Raw genomic sequence first — 14,089 nt, 5'->3', positions numbered from 1 at the left:
AGTTGGGCTCACTCACCAGCTGTGTCAGGAAGTTATCTCCCATACACTCCAAGAAGCACTTACACAGTTTCCTGTCCACTGTACTGCATTTCCAGCTCTGGTAAGCTGAAGTCCCCCTCATGAATAAAGGCCAGGAATTGTGAGACTTCTCCCAGATGCTTATAGAATATTTGGTCTTCCTCTTCATCCTGTCTGGGTGGTCCATAACATATTCCCACCTTGGTGTCTACCTTGTTGGCCTATCCCCTGATTCTTACCCACAAACACTCAAATCTATCACTACCATCATTAAGCTCTGGATAATCAAAACACTCCTTAATACAAAGGTCTACCCCACCACCTCTCCTTCTTTGCCTATTCCTTCTGAAGAATTTGATGTTTATACATGGTAAGAAGTCACAAAACTGAAAATTACTGAGAAACAGCTAGAAAAGAGAATGTCTGGAAGTCCATCACCTGAACTCTGAAGAACTTATAGAGGTAATATAGGTGATAGGTATATTAAACTTACATAGATAAAACACTGGAAAATTAATATATATATATTAATATACATTGTATATAAATATAGCATAAAAAAAGCTTTACAGGAAATACCAGTGCTGTTGAGGGTTGGCGCTTCATCATATATTTATTGTAAAAATATTTAACCAACTAAAACACACATGATATCTGATGATTTTTAGTTTGATGATAAAATGTGTATTCAGAACCAGTTAATGTGAAATCTTGAATTCTTCAAATTCAGGATTGTTTGCACTCTGGTATAATTGTGTACAAGGATTACCAGTGTACATGAGTTAGCTTGCTACTTAACGTGTCATCTAAAGAAAAGTAGACTGTATGACAAATTGAACGTTCAAACGTGGCTAAAGGGCTGAAAGACCTGGAATGACAAGAATGCTGTCAAGCACTGACTTCCAAAAACCTTATGACCCCTCACTTTTGCAACCTGGTTGCCTCTCAGTGGCTGTTCACCTACAAATGGCCAAAGTCAATAGATTAGTCATAAAAGCAATGGTCTACTGGTGCTCTGGAGTTTATAGGTATGAACTCTATCATTTCAGAACTAGTGTGTCAAAGCAAATATTGATTTTGTTGCTCACACTAATACATGAGATAGATCAATTCAGTGAATATTAATCTAATTACTCATAGCCCCAGGAGTAAGGTTTATGGTCAAATACTTGGCATGTGGGTTCATTAAAGGACACAGTTAAGATTGCTCAAATGTCCTAATTGCTTCTCAATACCTTAACATGTTTGGGTATTCTCTAATATAACATTGCTTATGAAGAGTCTGGGTTATAATTCTCACTGTAATTGCAGCACTTCTGTAACAAAGTTTATTGTAAAACACAAATATGTGCTATTAACCTGGAATTCAATTTAACATCACTGTTGTCTGAAAACTACACTGACATTTGGGGCCAAGTGCCTAAATGATATGAAGCCACTTACCTCCAGCTGGGTCAAAAAAGCTATGCTGACCTAGATGATACATTATTTTGCCAGCTCTAAACACTGGCAAAAAACAACACTAATCTACACGATAACACTGTGCACACTACACATATTAATACAGTTAAAAGAGTTACTGGTTTCCTACCATTGATTTCCATCTTGAACTCACCTATTTTGAGGCAGACATTTTATTGTCATGGCATTGAAATCAGTGAAACATTCATAGATACCCAAAACACTGTCACTACAGGCACTTTATATACTGGTAAATAATGCAAGAATATACCAACATATAGTTAATGTACTTGAGAGTCTTTTAAAATCACCGAATGCTTGGTCACTAAGCAAGTAATCTCTCAACAATTTTCAACTGCGTGTGTGTGTTTGTAATAACAAAGTTATTCACTGTTAACTTAGTTACAATGTATCTGAGAAGGCATCTTTATATCTATCCCCATTGCCATAAGGAAATAAAGATGGTTTAGTCCATTTATAAATACTTATGAGAATGCTGATTGTTGGAAAGACTTACTCACTTAAGGAAATTTGTTACAAAAACCATTTTTTCAGTAGAATGTGTAGAAATGGCCACATCAAATATTCATAATGATAGAAATGACAAAAAATTGCAGCATGAGATCGAGATTTTAGATAAACATTTTTTCTTGCTAACAGCTAGAAGCAGCTGCTGTGTGCAGTCATTAAGTCTAGAAAATTTAGCCGCAGATTCTTTGGTACATGTTTTCATCCAGCAACGACACCATATGCATGTATTCACAGTAACTGGAGCTACATACTTTAAAGAATTCAGGGATGTAGAAGAGAAATTCAAGATAATAGTAATTCTACATCTTAGAATATGATTTAGATTTGATTTAGTATTTTTAAAAATGCTGCAACCTGTGTCAAAAGTGGTGGAGAAAAATACATACATGTATTTTTTCCAGAAGTTAAATTAAGTATTTTTTTCTCAAATATATTTCTATTTTAGAATACACAAATGTATACTTTTTTGATTTAATCCCATTAAGACCCCTATGGTGAGAATTATGGCAAAGTAACTGACTTAGCAAAAATGAACGATGACTTACAATGGTTTTGGAAATCCAATATTTAGGTGGCCCCATGTGATGGCTATTAAAAACACTGTTTTCAAAACACTGCATTTGTTTCACAGAATCACAGAATACAGAATGGGCAAAGTTGGAAGGGACAACAGTGGGATCATCTGGTCCAGCCTCCCTGTTCAAGCAGGGTCATCCCAGAGCATATGGCACAGGAGTATGTCCAGACAGTTCTTAAATATCTCCAGTGAGGGAGACTCCAAAACCTCTTTGGGCAACTGTTCCAGGGCACTGTCCCCAGCACAGTAAAGACGTACTTCCTCATACTCAGAACTTCCTGTGCATCAGTTTCTGCTCATTGCCTCTTGTCCTATTGCTTGGCATCACCAAGAAGAGCCTGGCTCCATCCTATTGACACCCTCACCTCAGATACTTATGTATGGTGACAAGGTCCCCTTTCAGTTTTCTCTTCTTGAGGCTGAACAGGCCCAGCTACCTCAGCCGTTCCTCATAAGAGGGATACTCCATTCCCTTAATCAACTTTACTGCCCTCTGCTGGACCTGCTCCAGGAGCTCCATGTCTCTCCTGTCCTCAGGATCTGAGAACTGGACACAGCACTCCAGATGTGACCTCACCAGGGCTGAGCAGAGGGGCAGGATCACCTCCCTCAACCTGCTGGCAATGCTCTTCCTAATGCCCCCTAGGATACCATTGTCCTTCTTGGCCACAGGGACACACTGATGGCTCATGGACAGCTTGTTATTCACCAGGACCCCTAGGTCCTTCTCCAAAGAGCTGCTTTCCAGCAGATCACTCCCAGTCTGTCCCTGTGCCTGGGGTTATTCTGTCCCAGGTCCAGAAGCTAGCACCCTAATTTCTGAAAACCAAATCTTTCCAAAATTACTATAATAAAAGTGGAGTCATCTAAAATGCCAGTATCTTAAAAAATTTGCCATATGAATGCCTTTTAATGGATGTATCAACTCCATGATGAAGAACATTTCCCCATTCCAGAAAAGTAATGGATTATGACTCTGCATTGTGCTTTCACAAAATTGTCACACCACAAAAAAGTTTTCATATTTCAAGTTACATGAAATTCTTAAGAATTAGTCCTAAAAAAGTTGAAAATTAAAAAAAAAAAGAAATTCTGAAGCATGTATATAAAAATGATTTACTTTTTATAGAGAAATTAATTACATACCAAATAGAAAGAAACCAGTCATTTCCACCAAAAAGATTAACTTCAGTCATCTTTTAAAGGAAAAAAATTTGATCAAATATAATGACATATTCCTTGTGCCCACCAGCTCACATTTTTTTCTAATTTTCAGATGCACTGTCATTATGAAATGCCAACAATAACTTACAAAACAGTTAGAAACCTACCTTCCAATAAACTGCATGGCTTCTTTTGTCAGCCTCTGAGTAAGATTCTCATAGGACAGTGGCTGCTGGATAATCTGATGGTCCCTCATTAAAAAGCAGTTTAGGTGTCGAAAATGATAGAAGAAAAAAATCAAAACCACAAGTGAAATTGTGATTATTAACAAGAAGTAACCCAATGCTTGGAAGGGTACTGTGAGGAGGCCAATGTACTGCGCTATCGCCAAAGACACAAGGGCGATTCCAGTGATTTGGATTGGGGTGACAAGGGCTTTCTGAACCCCTTTTAAAAATACGCTGCCTTGGCCAAGTTTGCAGTCTCTAAAATTAGTCACGGGAAGGCCATAAAAGTAATCAAATCCATGATTGTGGGGGTGGTGACAGAAGTCATTACTGCTTTCACAGTTCATCCCGAGATGCCACTTTCCTACAAAGAGAGAAGGACAGGGAGTATTTTGTACATATATCATCAAACTTTTAATTTGCATTATTTCAAACATGAAGCTGTCACTATCTGACTGATATCCCCCTGCTCCCAGCATTTATTTTGTGGACCCCTATTTTCTATTTAAACTTTCTTTATGCCTTCCTCAAAGATTTTTTTCATGTCTGCCTCTTCATCTCAGTTAGAAATAGTTTGACATGGCTGCTGCTAAAGAACATTAAATTTTGAGTGGGCTAGCAGGTTACTGAAGAGCAACAGAGCCCTAAAAGTGTTAACTTTGGAAATAAAGCCTTTGTGGATGTGTAGTTGTCATAAGAAAATACTATTTTGCAGCAGCTACTGACTGAAGAGGAAGAACTAATATGAAATTACAAAATATCTTTTCTGAAATTTTTCTGGCAAATAATTTGACTAGTTAAAAAACAAAAAAGAGAAAAGAAGAAGAGAAAAACAGTAACAAATCAATAAAGAATAGGGAAATTATTAAAGCATTTATTATTTAAATGATTGCAAAATCGCTGAAATTGCCAATCTTCCTCAAAATACACATATATATAGTGAGGGTGATTATTTTGTATTTATATATTTCATATATATAAATTAAAACCAAACAACAGTAACAAGTAAATTGCTGTCAAATACTATCTCTCACAGCATTTTGTCCCACTAGGAAATCACTCTAATCCTGCAATAATGTTGGACAGTCTGACACAAGAAACCACTGAGCCTGATTTGCATTATACTAATATAATCTACATTCATGCTGATTATGGTAAGCATCTAGATAATTCATTCTGTGACTCAGGTACAACCTCTTACCATATGCTTATGCATTGCTTAGCACAACAGATCTAATTGGTAGCTGTTATTTGAATCAAAATGCATAATTATAAAAAAAAAAATTCAAATTCAGTTAAGCCTATTGAGATGGATTATGGCTAGAGCTATGCTCTTTGCTCTCAGCAAGAAAATGTGTTGAATATCTAGAAAAGCATGCTGGCCTTGACAAAATAGATGACATTATATATTGCTGGGCCAAACTTTTATTTATTTTTCTGAATCAAATGCCTAAACATGACCAGCATAATTCAGGGGTTGTCACCTTAAAAGAAATAAACAAGAAAATCTGCAAACCCAGTAAGGCTTCATTCCCATAACTTAGCCCAAAGAAATTTGAAATATCTGTTTTAGAGACTTCAGAATACACATGGCAGAAAGTGCAAAACAGGAAAAAAAAGCATATATATACTTTTCCCTTTTTCCACACCACCCCATCTTTTAAATATCTCTAAGAAAATCCTGATGCAAACAGTCCTGACTACCTCCTTCTGGGTCTACAGAACAGCATATTCACCCTGCACTTCTTCCTTCGGCAGTGACAAATGCAGGTACTGCAGTACCAAAGAGGGTGAACATGGAGATCTGTTCTACTTTTTTTAAATTTAGCAAATGAGCTGGGTGTTCTTATTTTTCTTCCACAAATAACAGAACTGAGGTATAGGATGAGAATGCCATATGCCTAAGTTCATCTGTCAGCAAAGGTGGAAAAAACACAGAAATCTTGAATCTGAGTTGAGTCCAGTTGTCCTTGTACATCTCTTGATGATCTTAAGTTAAAAATAACTTCTGTATATCAATGAAGCAGGTATAAAAGATTTTCAGGTCTGCTTATGTGCCAGTGAAATGAAGGCCTTTACACCTTTCTCATTCCATCAGAACTTTTCCCTGTCAGATGGCCCCTCACTTGAAGTGGTATTCTGCTTTTTGTGAGCAGAATGGTTCTTGTCACTACTTTTGACGTGGTCCAGGGAAAATTATTGTGGTCAATTAAAAAAAACAGCAGTACACACCATCTGTACTGAAATTTCAGCAGTTATAATGGTGCTATAAAGGACTAGTTAAGGCTGGAACAGCGATTTTCATTCACAGCAAACAAAGATGCATATTTTTGAAAAGAAATGCTTCAATTTTTTCTCTTAGGTTTGGATGACTGTCTTAAAGGAATAATCATAAAGCCAGATGTGTAACAAAGTGAGCATGAAACTCTCATCAAGTTAGATAACTGATTTAAAGGTAGAGGCTTATAATCATGAACATAAATGGTTTTCAGGCTTTAATTTTAAATTTTTTGTTGTTGTATGTTAATCTCAAGGTACCTATAAATCAGTAAGAAAACATGAAAAAGAAAGAAATTAAGTATACCTTCAAGGTCACTTATTATGATATAGAGTTTTTTTTTAACTGGATCTCAACTACAAGCCAGGACAGAAAAATCTTGGAATAACAAAGTAGGACAGGGAGAAATATAGGTCTATTTTTATCGAAAGGGTTTTAGCAAGCACAACAAATTGTTCAATGTCAAGATGAACATGGGCCTCAGAAAAAGATTTTTTGAGAAGCAACTTGAGCCAAACAAAGCAGAGAGCAGGTTAGCAGGAAAAGCAATAGAAGCCCTCGTTCAAATTATATCGGCAGCTGTGACGGAATGACACAACTGCCATTCTCAAACGCTGGGGAGGTAGAAGGTTTTGATAGATCCTGCACTGCCCTGAAAAAGCAAGTGATGACTGGTTCCACAATACGTGCTTTGTTTCACTCCTTGTGACAATAACCCCTGCCTTGAGCTAGTGCTTGAACAGATTACTGTAATGTGCTTTAGATTCTGGGGCCCTCCTGAATCTGAGAGCAGTGCAAAATGCTCTCATCTTTGCCAAGTGATGCTTCATAGAATGGACACATCACACAAGCATCATAAGCATTTCAGCAGATTCTACCAAGCTTTTGAGTGAAATTTATGCTGTTAATTGTAAATTATGAGTGCTGTAATAATTTGAGACCTAGGCTTTTTTCCCTCTCCGTCAGCCACAATTACGATTTCTGCAGAGAGAAAGCAGTGCAATGAAAAGCAAGTGGAAATGAGAGGCAAGTTCTATTCAGCCAAGAAACTTCACTTGAAACTCAGTTTTTCAGAATGCAGAATCCTGAGGACACTACAGAAATCAATGTTTCCCCTGTATTTTTCCTTCAGATAATGGGAAAGGGAGCAGTATGAAGACTGATTTTTATATAATGATATATTTCTTTAGGAATGATTTTGTGCTTTTCAGATAGATGGCAAGATACAAGATGTGAAGCAAGATGCAAACAGAAATATTTTATGTTCTTAAGGAAATATACTTATTTGAAGTACAGAGGAAAAATTATAAAAAATATATGTGCATATGGTATTAACATGGACAGATTTTAAGCTGTTTTATGAATAACTGTTGTATTAACTCCACTCCATAGACTCAGTCAATCTTGAATTGGACACCTTACTACTGTGATGTGTCCAAACATTACAATACTTCATTCTGGAACAAATAAGGACCAGTTATCAATTAGTATTTTAGCTTCAGAGATAAGCTACATAGGTGGATTTTAAATTTCTCTGGACAACACACTGGATAACAATAGTGAGGAAAAATTAACCTTTACTCAATTTTAATTGAGTATAGCAGTAGTTAAAATAATACCTATCAAATTTAAGGGGAAATTTTGAATTATGAATAGCTATTTCTAACAAAACATCGGCATTTCTTCCCACTGGTGAAATATTACGTATTCTATGCATCTGCTTTTTTTGATAGAACCTGGTTTTGTTGCAGATCTGATTGTGTGCTTTCCTGACAGATCTATTGGTTGTCACCTTCTTTATGTCACAAGGGAAAACAATGAGGTAGAAAAGTGTATACATAAAGTAGATTTATGGCTAAAATATATTTTGGGACATACCAAACAAAAGGAAGCATATATTCAGTGGAGAAAAAAAATTTAAAAAGGAAACAAAAATGCACCTAGGGAAGAAAAAGAATGTCCTTAGAGAGGAGATTGGCAAAAAAATTTAAAAATAACACAACTTGCTTGAGGAACAGAAAGGCTTCAAATTACCCTTATGCCAATCCATCACTGGTGCAGGATTTGACAATTAATTGTTTGGGAACTGCTGAGTTAGACTGAACCAAGCAAAGACTCCCTACCAATATGATGTGATAAGAATACCAGCAAAAGCAGAAAATGGACTGGTTGTGAATCAGACTGCCTATCTAGTCTTCAAATCTACATAATTTTTCTTTCTTCCATTTACATATGCTTTATCTGTAATTTTAATGCACTTCTTGATTTTTGGAAACCTTCATTATACTCTAAGGATATGGTAATATTGTATTTTATGGTCTCATAGCTATCATTCAGGCCACTTGGAAGAATTGTTCATTAAGCATCATGGAGATAACTTCTGGAGATCTAAGTGGCAAGCTGTCACGTTGCAGTGAAAGTGGTTAAAAAAAGAACATTAACTAGGTCAGCCCCAGAAAATGAGTTGTACAACTGTGCTGGTAACAAATAGAAAAAACCCGGTCTTTAATTGAATATGCAGCAATAGGAATTAAGTCCACAAGGAACATGACAAATTATGAACAGCTTTTTTGTACTATGGTTCCAATGCACCTACACTAAATAAACTTCTGATAAGAAATTCTGGTTTTCTCTTTTCATTCTTTCAGGACATCATGGTATTTTATGCTTTATAAGACTGGGGTATAGCTAAGTAGGATTTTTAGCTAGGAACGCTGACACTGGTTTATCTACATAGTACAGACATTTTTTGAACAGTGGTGTGAATTGTTAGCCTTGCTAAACAGCCTGGTTTTTTAAACAAAAATTACTCTCAAAATTGCAAGTTTTTGTTTCATTTAAAAATCAGATTGGGTGCATCCTTCATCTAAATTAATTTAGTAATATTCCAGTATGATGTTCTCTGTACAACTATTCCCTGGCAATTCCAGTACAGAAATACATTATGTAATACAAGTTGAACTTCACAAGAATCTTCTAAAATATAAGCAATATGGAATAAGTCAGTGGCCAAATTAAGAAAAAAAATCAGAAATCTTTAATGTTATACTTTTATGATATTAATTCCAGTTCTATTTAATATTCATCTAGTGTGATTCCTTTTGCCCATCACTGGATATTTATGCTGCAATCAGTTGTCTGAACGATCTTTATCATGAGAGAGAAATACATTTTTATATTAAACATCTACCAAAGAATATGAGAAATTTCCTAGAAATGCCCATTTCTGTCTGATGACTAAGACAGTAGCCCAGACATCACATCACACATCACACTTTATGGGTATTTGAACACTGGTGAAATGAAAACCACCACTGTGCTGACTTGCACCCTATGATCAATCCCTCATTGTCTCTCTGATGTAATCAAACTCCTATTTATACTGAAAACTTTTCAAGAGCTTGACTAATTTTCAGTTTGTTCATCATGTTTCTTCAGTACCTTGCAAAATGAAACTATAACTACAGAAGTGAATTAGACATACTTACCTGACTAGTGTTTCACATAGGCATGGGAATGTGCTCAGTTTTGTTCCAGAAAAATAAATTCATTATGCTGTGGGGGAGAAAAGCTTAATGCAGGCCCTTTATGGCCTACATGGAAAGCTAATGTTCTTTTCATTGAAATGAAAGAAAATAGTGCTGTGTATATCTGCAATTTTACCTATTAGAGCTGTTGCATAACCTTTCTGCTTCAGGAGTTTGGAAAAAGTTATTTCTTCAGAAGGAAGTCCCCCAGAAGAGGCAGAAAATAAGAAGACACCAACTCGTGAGAAGGCAGCCATTCCTAAATACAGTAAAAATGAGTGAGACCACAATAATACAAAGAAACAATTTCCATTCATTAGTTCTGCCTGAACTTTTTTTGCTTTAGGTGGTATCACTTAAATGACATAATACAATCAGACATTAAATGTTTCAAGTGGAAGATACAATCATCCATTTAGCTGAGTGAGGTCTTTTCTGTATTGACACTAGAAACTGAGACATGGAGAAAAAATTCTCAGCTTATAACCATGGGGCCAGCCATCACATAAACAGGTGCAGCCCTTTGTGTAGATTTCCTAAGGTATAGCAAAAGTTTAAGAAGTTAAGCTTGAATAATTTTTTTTTCTTGTACATGGGGAGGGAAGGAAGATGAGGACTAAGTGAGATCGTTCCCAAGTTCTACTCTCAGAATTTCCACTTTCCTCATATGTGGTTTTTTACAAGCTTTAAGGTTTTTTGAGAGAAGGCACATTGAAATAGGGCAGTCTTACAGCTTGGCATGTAAATATCATGAGGTCAGAAAGAGCAAGGGAGAATCTGATTCTGTAAATAGAGTAGCTTGGGCTGTCAGCATTGATGGGGAAGAACCAGTGTTTCAGTGGCACAGACATATCATCCAATGCATGCAGAGCGAGCACACTGAAGGAGCATCAGGTACTGGCTAACAAGACAACATCTAAATAAGGCACAGTAATTTCTATATACTAAGAGTCTGAGACACACAAATGAGCTTATAAACTGCTCTCAGGATGAGGAACTTGAGAGCTCAGGTTCATGAAAATTCGATTACTAGGATTCCAGACGAGAGCTGGCACTGAAAACAGACAGAAGAAGAAGAACAGAGAATGTATATGCAAATCTGTGCAGATATATCTTCAGGAAGTCTAAATTATGCAACTGGATGATTACAGTTCCCAAGTTAACATGACTGATGTAGACAAGCAGAATCCTTACCCAAGTATCCCTTGAGGTTACATGAGAAAAAGACTCGTTAGACTGGTTTAATAAAGAGAGCTCAACCTACCCTTCAAATGCTGACTTCAGATTTTCACCCCAGATAGTTTTGCTGATCAACACTTCAGATAGCGTTAGTCATATATTTACCTATATTTTATTTATTTATGTTTGTTTTTATGTATTTCAAGCTCTTGTAACTGAAATCAGTGTAATTCCCTTAAGTTACCAGAATGAAAGTACAGAAGCATGATTTCCTTTTTTTCATCATTACCTTTCTCTGAGTTTGTGTCTCATCCAATACTGCATTTTGGAATCTTTTTCTTCAGCTCTATTAGCAGGAATTTTATATTTCTAACATTTTTTCCACATCATGATTCTAGTGTCTTCTATAATAACCCTTTACTAGTTCTTCACAGATATTAGGAAGCAATCCATGTTTAGAAATCTTGTAATTTAAGTAAGACAAAGTTCAATTTTTGTACCTACATGGAAATGATTAGGTATGTCTGAGAGCTGATCAGTGAAGAAAAAAATTAGTTCAAGTGATAATTTTTCAGAAATAAGAACAAGGATCATAATGGAAAGCGACCTGTGACTTCACCTACAGTAAATATTAATAGCAATATATCTGTAACAGGTATATAAAATTTTCCTTTGCAGAAGAATTTAATGGAAAATTTAGCAAGTTATATTAGCTGGCACTTTTGCAGAAGCTTGTTACTTGATTTGAATGAGCACTAACGTATCAAGTAGGCTCCAGAGTCTTGCTTTGCTTTCATTCCCAGAAGCAAGGACAGGATGTTTTATCACTAATGAACAAGTGATCTGATTAATGTATAATGATCCTTGCTAAAAATGATGTTAAGGGAATGTTAAAGTTGCATGACTAAGCACTGAGAGGCTCAGTCCCAGAACACTAAAATAAACAGACTAGATCTTCATTGACTCAAATAGGCTTTGGATCAGGTACTTTAAAAGTAAGAGAAATTAAATGCATGTATTCACAGGATACTTAACACTGTGTATGGGTAGATATGGAACAAAAATAACACTTTACAGAGATGAGAGATTTTTTGCTCTCTTCTTCCCAGTTTTAAGGGCAACTTGAATACCTTAATGAACTGTCCTGCCCCTAGTTCCGCCCCCCTGCAAAAAAAAGAAAACCAAAGCCAAAATACAAACCCAACAATTTGTCTAAACAAAAACGTTTTGCAGAAATAGAAATGTCTGAGCAGAAGTATTTACACTGGGTTCTTCCACTGAGCCTTTCTAGATGCATCTCTGTGATGTTCAATACTTGTGCTGCCCACCAACATGGTGGGAACAGCCTGAATGCAACTGTGGAGGCAGGCAAAGAGCCTGGGGTCATTGAATAGCGGAGGAAGTTGACAGGATCACAGAGAATCACAAGATATGCTTAGTTGGAAGGGACCTACAGGGATCATTGAATCCAACATCCAGCCCTGCACAGGACATCCTCATGAGTCACACCATATGCCCTGGAGTATTGTCCAAACACTTCTTGAACTCTGTCAGGCTTGGTGCACACAGCACTCAAGGTGAGGCTACCCTCAGAGCAGCACAGAGAAATTCGGGACAATCTCCTTCGTTGTCTGGCTGGCAGTGCTGTGCCTGATGCAGTCCAGGACACAGGTGGCATTAAACAACCACAGTCAGATTGTTTTGTCAGTATTTAAAGAAAAAAAATATTTTACTCACTAAAAAACCTTTATCTTTGTGTCCACTCTTCTGAAATGTGAAAATTCCCCATATATATGAAATATATCAAATGTAGACCAGCTCTGCTGAGCTTCATCAGTCACTGAAAGGACTCATCATTTATCATTACTCAACCCAGTAATGATCAACAAATCAAGAAAGGCCAGACAAAAAACCTGCATACGGTTTACTGTAAATAAAATATTATATTTATATATAAATAAAGTAATGGATTTTACCTGATCTTATAGGATATCTCCCTGTCAGGAAAGCTGCCCTACTTGGAGTACAAAGTGGGGATGCTGCTATATGCTGAGTAAGTGTCACTCCTTCCACTGCTAGCCTGTCAATATTAGGGGTTCTGGAAAAACACAAGCAGGTGAGAAAAAATACACAAAGATGATTATTTGGATACAGGCATGGCAAGCCCAAGGCACCTGAGGCAAGAGCTATCAGGAAAATATAGTTAATATTTACTGTATGTAAATTATCAAAACCATGCTGGGGTTGCAATTCCAAATACTATCATGTCAAATATTTTTACATTAGGCATCAATACTGAAGAGAGACAATGTGACATTGCGGCAAACATCTTTTTCCCCACTTTCATCTATTCTTCATGACCGGTGCTAAACTGCAACATGTGGACATATAGTATTTTAACCCTTTTTAATGTGTTCCCTGACCAGAACTGTAGTTTTACAACCTTTTTGCTTCAGTAATGAGGGCAAGAGAGACTAGAGAAAGGTTGTGCTTCCTTACTCCCTACTTGGTGTCTCTTCTGTCTCTACCCAGCAAAAGCTTTTTGGGGTAGGGATAATGTTGTGTGGTTCTATCAGCTATTAGAAGAAATTCAAATGATTATGACTCTGTGTTATGCTCTATATTAACAATATCTACATGTCTGACATGATTATGTCAGCTGTATTAGACCCAGGGGCACAACCAAGCTTCCATATCTGCATGGGAAAGTTGTCTGTGACCTGGCTCATCATGCAGATTAAAATTGGTTCCTGAAGGAAAAAATCCTGTATCCTTGGTTCTACAGATAAAAATTACTAATGCAGACTGGCCAGGAGCTGCAGCATGCTCTAATAGCTCTCTGACCCTGGAGATTAATGACCGTGACCTCAAGGCACACCAGTGCTCCCATCATCTAAGTCTGAATAGTCAGAAACATTAATTTTCCAATGGACTTACTTTCTATCTGTCACATCACCTACTGATAACAATCAGTAAGATGAAAATTCATCGTATTCCAAAAATCTAATTCTGAATTCTCCCAGCAGAGAATATAGATCTTGGAGTCGTTCTAGTGCCTGAGAGGGGAGTGATCCAAGCATCAGTGTTGTATATGTTTTTCCCTGTTAAAAACCCGAAGCTGTAACTT

General features: G+C 36.7%; 1 protein-coding gene across 8 annotated transcripts in view; it reads right to left on the bottom strand.

Moving 5' to 3' along the window:
• Window positions 1-14,089, bottom strand: part of STS (steroid sulfatase (microsomal), isozyme S) — a 111,732-nt gene that overhangs the window by 72,769 nt on the left and 24,874 nt on the right. For all 8 annotated transcript variants that reach the window (XM_017737109.1, XM_017737112.1, XM_008635882.2 and 5 more), the window contains 3 exons: window positions 12,939-13,060; window positions 9,920-10,042; window positions 3,919-4,342 (listed from right to left, as the gene is read on the bottom strand). In XM_017737109.1, coding sequence (XP_017592598.1) covers window positions 3,919-4,342; window positions 9,920-10,042; window positions 12,939-13,060 — 669 coding nt within the window. The remainder of the gene's footprint in view (window positions 1-3,918; window positions 4,343-9,919; window positions 10,043-12,938; window positions 13,061-14,089) is intronic.

Source organism: Corvus brachyrhynchos, unplaced genomic scaffold (genome assembly GCF_000691975.1).
Source record: "Corvus brachyrhynchos isolate BGI_N302 unplaced genomic scaffold, ASM69197v1 scaffold83, whole genome shotgun sequence".
Lineage (NCBI taxonomy): Eukaryota > Metazoa > Chordata > Aves > Passeriformes > Corvidae > Corvus > Corvus brachyrhynchos.
The sequence above is the reverse complement of the archived record's forward strand: the minus strand, read 5'-3'. Positions and strand labels throughout refer to the sequence as shown.